Below are 8,307 nucleotides of genomic sequence, written 5' to 3' on the forward strand. Positions count from 1 at the left end.
ACTTTTTAAGTATTCATGTTAGTCCCTGGTGGCAATTCTTATTGCTCTATAACAAATAGTGTCCTAGTGACCTAAAATAGCATACTTTCCCATCAGCTTACCACCAGTTTCTTTAGTCGCTCAGTCTTGTCCAACTCTTTTGCGATTCCATAGACTATAGCCTGCCAGGCTCCTCTGTCCGTGGGATTTCCAGGCAAAAATACTGGAGTGAGTTGCCAGTTTCTTCTCCAGGGGGTCTTCCTGACCCAGGAATCAACCCTGAGGCTGCTGCCATGTCTCCTCCATTGCTGGCAGGTTCTTTACCACTGAGCCACTGGAGAAGCCTAGCTTACCACCAGAAATGATCAAAAAAGAAAAAAAAAGTAAAAAAAATTTCTCTTTGGAGACAGCACAGGATGGTTCATTCACTCACAAACACAGGCAAAAATAGCTTGTGTTTAGAGAAAGAAAAGATCCTACTTTTCAGGACTCAATTTATGAAACTTAAAATCTGAGTCTCCCTACACATTCTGCAGATTCTTCACTCAGTAGGCAATTACAAACCACCAGTAACACAGCAAGTTGGCTCGTAAGTGTTAGAAGTTTCCAGGAGCTGTGACTCTGGTGTGACATAGACCAAAGAGCTACAGGAACTGGATTCAGGGCTCTGAGCTTGGCGCTGGCTACAGTCACAGTCCAGAGTCTGGCAACTCTTAGACACATAAGTCTTGGGTGGACAAGACTTCGCCATGTTGCTCACAGGTTGGCAGCTCTGGACTATAGAACACATTTGCTGGCTACTTCCTGACTGGCAAGGCTGAGAAACACACTCCAACACTGCCGAGGAACTTCTTGACTGGCATGCTGTGTTTTCACAGGGCCTGGAATTAGAACAAGTTGTTTGGACGACTCTGGAGACACAGACATTTTGCACACAGCTCTCCTCTGTGTGTAATTCCCGTTCATCTTCAGGTACCATGCAGCTGGTGGTTTCCCTGCAGGTTTCTGGAAAGTTGTCCAGGAGCCAGGTCTTGCTGTAGCAACTGCTGGGTAAAAAGAATCCATCTTCAAAGTTTATAACTTTCGATTCATGTATGATGGCAGAGAGAGGTGGGGCATTGTAGAAGTTCTTGAGTGAGTGGATAGGTCTCTGGGTCATATTGTGAAAATCCTCGATTGAGTTGGTCCCAGGGACCCAACATGCTGGTCTGAAGATCCAATTCATTACTGAGGAGGTTATATACTCTGAAAACTGGGTGTTGGCTTCTTTTCATGACTCTTGCTACTTCATTGCTTAAGCTTATTGGAAGCATAGCATCTCATTAACACTTTGCTTACTTATATATGAGGATAATGTTTTATTAGCAAAGAAGCTGGTCCACTTTGAATCTTCAAAATGGCTTTCATGTTAGCCCCAAAGCTGACTCATCAGGATGGGGCTTGTCAAATATGAGTCCCAACAGGTCACCAAGCTAACATTCCCCCCCCCCCCTTAGTCACCATGACTTTCTATATTGGTAAATGGACTATAAAGAATATATGTAGAAATAGCCAATTGGATAGTGATTAATATTCAGCACTGGCATTTTGAGAAATGGCATCTAAGCAGAACTTGATAATATAATCAAAGCATTTTTCAGTAAGAGGTTGATTTGATTGAAATTGCCCTCATTCTCCTTTGAACTCTTCACCCAAAGTACTGAATCTGACCATTGCCCTATAAACATCTTTCCCTTTGTCTGACATTTCATTCCCCTCATCTTACTGAAAGCAAAATTTAAATGTTAACTCTTTTTAAAGCTTTCCTTCAATTTTCCTGGTCAGATGTTATTACTTATTCCTCTGAATTAGCAACAGATTCTGACACATTCATTGTTTTGATTATATTTTATACCAAGTAGTATATTTATTTATCTTTGTGCTTGATAATCTGCCTTTGTAAGAAACCTGTTTCAAGTATGCTTTACTTTTTACTTTTGTTTTTAAACTCAGCGTTTCGTTTTTGATGGAAGAATGATCAGCTCCTACATTTATGAGCTATTATGCTGTACTTAGGGTAGTTTCATACTCATAGCCCAAGACCTAGAAACACGATTTCTCTAACATATTCTGTAATTTATTTCATTCAGCTTATGACAGTGGAATGACAGAAGTATATTTTCAGACCAGCTCTCTGGTCTACCTGTCTTGGTCTGAAGCAAAACAAGAACACTCAGGAACTTTGAACAACCCTTATACAAGCTCTTCTTTAATACGTAATGGACCAAGGATATTATATGCTTAAAAGGACACCTCTGAGTGTCCACATTCAGCTTGACAGGTTGTACACTCAATTTGTGTATAATGTTTTTGTAATACTGGCAAATTATTTATAATTTTGCATGACCACTTTTGTGAGATGAAAGATCCCATTATGCCCTCCACATGAACCCTACACCAAACCATTTAATGTTTATGAACGTTTGTATTCATCATTACACAAAAGCTTCTCTTCTTCAAAGCAGTAAATGGATTCTCATTGCTCTTAAAAATGAGACCCATTCTCCTACAACACCATCGAAGACCTGGTTGCTGCCTTTTTTTTCCCTCCAAATCTCATCGCTTTCTTCTGCCCAAAATGCTCTATGCTCCCAAGTCTTTACCTAGTTCCTTGAACATGCCAAGCCTTTCCTTGCTTCAGTATTTGGCACATGCTGTTGTGTGTTTTATCCCTTCACTGCCCTCTCCCTTTCCATATACAGTTCCCTTCCTCATTTTTTGTTTCTCAACTTAAATGCTCCTCTTAAGTTCTTTCCTTCATCTTTCCAGTTGAAAAAAAAAATCACATTCTCAGAGAATATTTTTTTTTTCCTTCACAGTACTTATCTCAGCTTATAATGATTTTGTTTCTTCATTATGTCTTTGTTATTACACTCGAAGTTCCACAAAGGCAAGAAGTATATATCTTTCTCACTACAATATCCTTAACTCTAAACACCGTGCCTGGCTGGTACATAATAAGAGCTCCATCAGTGTGTTTTGAAACATCAATTAATAGAAGTTGTAAATAAAAATTCACTCAAATTACAGCTAAAAGTCTTAAGGTATACAGTTCTGAAACCAGAACATACCCAAGAATTGGTAAGGGCACAAAGGTTATAAAAAAGAGACATTAATAACCATGCCTACCTGAAAGGTAAATAAGTAAAATCACTGAAATAAGAAGAAAATCATTAGGAAGGCTCTTATTAGCTGAATCAATTATTTTAGAATAATATTTGATTGCCCATAGAAACAACACAGGCAAATGTTTTTTGAAAGCTTTTACCAAGCAAAACGGCAGTACTTTTCACTGTCAGCAGAGTCCTTTGCCAAATTCTGAGGGGCAAAGACAGGACACCATCCAGGCCAACATTCACACAATTGTCTCCAGCAGTTAACCTCTTTATTAACCTCACAATGTTTAGTAAATTACTGCGTACCCGTCCAGTTCCAAATCTCCACATGAAGACAGTGTCAGTTGTGAGTACGTCTGTCATTTGTGAATAAGGCTGCTCCATGAGTTCTTTTCTCTTTGGGATGAGGCATTAACTTGAACATTCTATCTAATTAAGTGTTGAATTAACAGGTGTTCCAGTATACAGTTTTGATTTTAACTGGTGCTGAGTTTATAGAGGGAGTGGCCTGGCATATTTCAATGTAATGAAGTAGGTTAGGACAACTAGTCACCTTGGAATTGTTTTCATTCAACTCACTCTAGTCCTGTAGGCACTTGAAACTGATAATTATGTAGTCTATTTCCTAGAATTCTTGAGAAATAAGTAGAATAATTACCTGATGGCTTATGGCGACTGGATTCTTTGCTACTAAATGGTTGAACAGCAATTAACTGGTCTTGAAGTCAACATGATTGCAGATACAGTGGCCCCTCCTACCCACCAGAGGGTGGAATATCAACATCTGCAGTGGTATGCTAAGTCACTTTAGTTTTGTCCAACTCTGCAACTCTGTGAACTGTAGCCTCTCATATTCCTCTGTCCATGGAATTTTCCAGGCAAGAATACTGGAGTGGATTGCCATTTCCTACTGAGATGATATATATGATATCAGATTGCCTGCCACATTTTGAATGATAAATGAGTGAAAGTATTTCCAATCAAATTAAAGATCATCTTACAGACCAAGATGTTGCTCTTATGGCAACATCAGTCTGGGGTTGCTACCATACTATAAAGTAAAATAAAAGAGTCTTTTTTTGTGTGTTTTTGAGATTATGTTGTTTATGGCTGTAAATGTCACACCTTCTGAGACCCTTTTAAGGGTTGGATTGTGTTTATCATTTTCATTAAATGTCTAGCCAGCCTGTCTCCATCTCTCAAGAACTTAGCACAGGGTTGCTGTAAGGTTGAGTAGTTTATATTGTTTTTATATTGATTATGTTGCTACGTCAGACTTCTAATCACTGGTACAGCTGTATCAAGGTAAACAAAAATTCACAAATGAAAGTCACCCTTCTGCATTTAGAAAAGGCAGAGGAACCAGAGATCAAATTGCCAACATCTGCTGGATCATAGAAAAAGCAAGAGAATTCCAGCAAAACATCTGCTTCTGCTTCATTGCCTACATTAAAGCCTTTGACTTTGTGGATCACAACAAACTGTGGAAAATTCTTAAAGAGATGGGAATAATAAAACACCTTACTTGCCTCCTGAGAAATCTGTGTGCAGGTCAAGAAGCAATATTTAGGACCAAACATGGAACAAAAGACTGGTTCCAAATTGGGAAAGGAGTACGTCAAAGCTGCATATTGTCACCTTGCTTATTTAACATTTACGCAGAGAACATCATGCAAAATGCCAGGCTGGATGAAGCACAAGCTGGAATCAAGATTTCCGGGAGAAATAACAATAACCTCAGATATGCAGATGACACTACCCTTATGGCAGAAAGTGAAGAGGAACTAAAGAGCCTCTTGATTACAGTGAAGGAAGAGAGTGAAAATTTGGCTTAAAACTTAACATTCAAAAACTGAAGAACTTGGCACCTGGTCCCATCACTTCATGGCAAATAGGTGGGGAAAAAGTGGAAACAATGAAAGACTTTATTTTCTTGGCCTCCAAAATCACTGTGGACAGTGACTGCAGCCATGAAATTAAGATGCTTGCTCCTTGGAAGAAAAGCTATGACAAACATAGACAGTCTATTAAAAAGCAGAGGCATTACTTTGCCAACAAAAGTTTATATAGTCAAAGCTGTGATTTTTCTAGTAGTCATGTATGGATGTGACAGTTGGCCTATAAAGAAGGCTGAGTGCCAAAGAATTGATGCTTTCAAACTGTAGTGTTGAAGGCTCTTGAGAGTCCCTTAGACTGCAAGGAGATCAAACTAGTAAATCCTAAAGGAAATCAACCCTGAATATTCGTTGGAGGGACTAATGCTGAAGCGGAAGCTTCAATACTTTCTAAGAGCTGACTCATTGAAAAAGACCCTGATGTCAGGAAAGATTGAAGGCAGGAAGAGATGGAAATGACAGAGGATGAGATAGTTGTATGGCATTATTGACTCAGTGGACATAGTTTGAGCAGACTCCGAGAAACCTGGCGTGCTGCAGCTCAAGGGGTTCCAAAGATTCAGGCACAACTTAGCTACCAAACACAAGATGTCATGCATGCAGGTAGAAATCCACAACTATAAATTAGAAGTTCTGTTATATTTGAGATAACAGAAACCTCAGATATGCAGATGGCACCACCCTTAGGGCAGAAAGTGAAGAGGAACTAAAGAGCCTCTTGAAGAAAGTGAAAGAGGAGAGTGAAAAAGTTGGCTTGAAGCTCAACATTCAGAAAACGAAGATCATGGCATCGGGTCCCATCACTTCATGGAAAATAGATGGGGAAACAGTGGAAACAGTGTCAAACTTTATTTTTCTGGGCTCCAAAATCACTGCAGATGGTGACTGCAGCCATGAAACTAAAAGACACTTACTCCTTGGAAGGAAACTTATGACAAACCTAGACAGCATATTAAAAATCTGAGACATTGTCAACAAAGGTCCATCTAGTCAAGGCTATGGTTTTTCCAGTAGTCATGTATGGATGTGAGAGTTGGACTATAAAGAAAGCTGAGCACTGAAGAATTGATGCTTTTGAACTGTGTTGTTGGAGAAGATGCTTGAGAGTCCCTTGGACTGCAAGGAGATCCAACCAGTCCATCCTCAAGGAGATCAGTCCTGGGTGTTCGTTGGAAGGACTGATGTTGAAGCTGAAACTTGATGTGAAGAGCTGACTCATTTGAAAAGATCCTGATGCTCAGAAAGATTGAGGGCAGGAAGAGAAGGAGATGACAGAGGTTGAGATGCTTGGATGGCATCACCGACTCAATGCACATGAGTTTGGGTAAACTCTGGGAGTTGGTGGTAGACAGTGGGGCCTGGCGTGCTGCAGCTCATGGGGTCGCAAAGAATCAGACACGACTGAGCAACTGAACTGAACTGAACTGAACTGCAAGTATATAAAAAGTTCACTTCTCTGGACAGAAACACATGAAGCAAGAAAGAAAGTGTTAGTTGCTCAGTCATGCCCAACTCTTTGCGGCCTCTTGGACTGCAGCTCAACAGGCTCCTCTGTCCATGGGATTTTCCATCAAGGATACTGGAGTGGGTTGCCATTTCCTTCTCCAGGGGATCTTTCCCACCATGGGATCAAACCCGGGTCTCCTGCACTGCAGGCATATTCTTTACTGACTGAGTTAGGGCTTCCCCTGTACACGTGAATCCATCTCAAAAGGTGTTAACGGGAATGATCTGCTTCCTTTAGACATTGTTGCTCTTGAGTTGCTAAGCTGTGTCCAACTCCTTTAGATATCACTTTCTGTGAAATAAGTCAAATACCATGTAAACCTCCTCAGGCAATGAAATGGACGTGGTAAAATTTTTAGGCTCTAGAATATTCAAAGTCATGACACTATAACCATGATATTCAGAGAAGTCAATGGCACCCCACTCCAGTACTCTTGCCTGGAAAATCCCATGGATGGAGGAGCCTGGTGGTCTGAAGTCCATGGGGTCGCTGAGTCAGACATGACTGAGGGACTTCACTTTCACTTTTCACTTTCATGCATTGGAGAAGGAAATGGCAACCCACTCTGGTGTTCTTGCCTGGAGAATCCCAGGGACGGGTGAGCCTGGTGGGCTGCCATCTATGGGATCGCACAGAGTCGGACACAACTGAAGCGACTTAGCAGCAACAGCAACCATAATATTGATCCTATGTGGAATATGGAAATAATCTTTCACCAACACTCTCGGTTTCTAATGATAAATAGATTCTCTTAGAATATGATCATAAAAGGATTCACACATAACAGCATTTCTTCTCTGAAACTATTTCTAAATAATTTTGCTTCCTGGAATAATTCTTAGCCATTCACAATTCAATTACATCAGATTTTGATTCAAAGAGCTGAAAAGAGAAAAAAATTAAAAAAAGAAAATTTAGATGATTACACACTGTCTATGAAAATTTTAATGAGGAGTAATTTTTAAAAAAAGAATGAACTAGAGTATCTTAAGTATCTAAACATTAACTCTCATATTTTCCACCCCTTTGTTCATTATGTCTTGGATGTGAAAGTGTTACGGTCTATTATAGTAATTATGTAATTGCTTTTTTCCTATCCTCAGATGTTCTTACTCTGGCCTTCCTCTGAGGTTAGCATATGGTAAAGTTATTTTTCTGCCTTTGTGCAATCCAAAAATGTGAATTTGCTTTTGAGTTCTTCCAGTTATCCTACGGGTAATGAGGTCATGGTAATATGCCATTGAGATGGTGCTAAATCATTTCTGATGATAAGGATGAACAAAGGATTGAAGACTTTGATGACAAGTAACTGACCTAAATAGAGTTCAACTAGCAAAAATGAATACATGCTTGTTGTCACTGACATAATGTATTCTTCAGACTGTCACCCTCATCTCATTCATTCATTCATTAAATTAATTTTTACTGAGTCTTTACTACTTACAAAATTTTGTTAGACCAAATCCCATTGTATATATTGAAAATATAAGTGTAAGTACTGAACAAAATAATAGTTTAAATGAAATATTAAAACTAGTGACTTTGTAATTAGCAAAATATAAGCATATATAATGCTAGCATTATATACAGAATCATCAACTTTATTGATTTTGTAGTCTATTTAAAAGAAATGGGAGAAGAGATAGCATTGTCATGGGTTTGGAAGGTTAAGAGAGATGTAGCATTAATTTTAGAAGTATTAGACCATGTAAGCGCTCAGATCTGCCCCATGTGTTCCTAGAAATGTGAGTAGTTGGCAACAATGGAGTAT

General features: G+C 39.3%; 1 protein-coding gene across 1 annotated transcript; it reads right to left on the reverse strand.

Annotated features, from left to right (window-relative positions):
• Positions 1-326: 326 nt before the first annotated feature.
• On the reverse strand, positions 327-1,173 carry LOC120854019 (keratin-associated protein 27-1). The gene is given in 1 exon segment (XM_040227788.1): positions 327-1,173. A coding segment is annotated over 1 exon segment (618 nt). The 5' UTR covers positions 1,139-1,173; the 3' UTR covers positions 327-520.
• Positions 1,174-8,307: the final 7,134 nt, after the last annotated feature.

Source organism: Oryx dammah, unplaced genomic scaffold (genome assembly GCF_014754425.2).
Source record: "Oryx dammah isolate SB20612 unplaced genomic scaffold, SCBI_Odam_1.1 HiC_scaffold_2, whole genome shotgun sequence".
NCBI lineage: Eukaryota > Metazoa > Chordata > Mammalia > Artiodactyla > Bovidae > Oryx > Oryx dammah.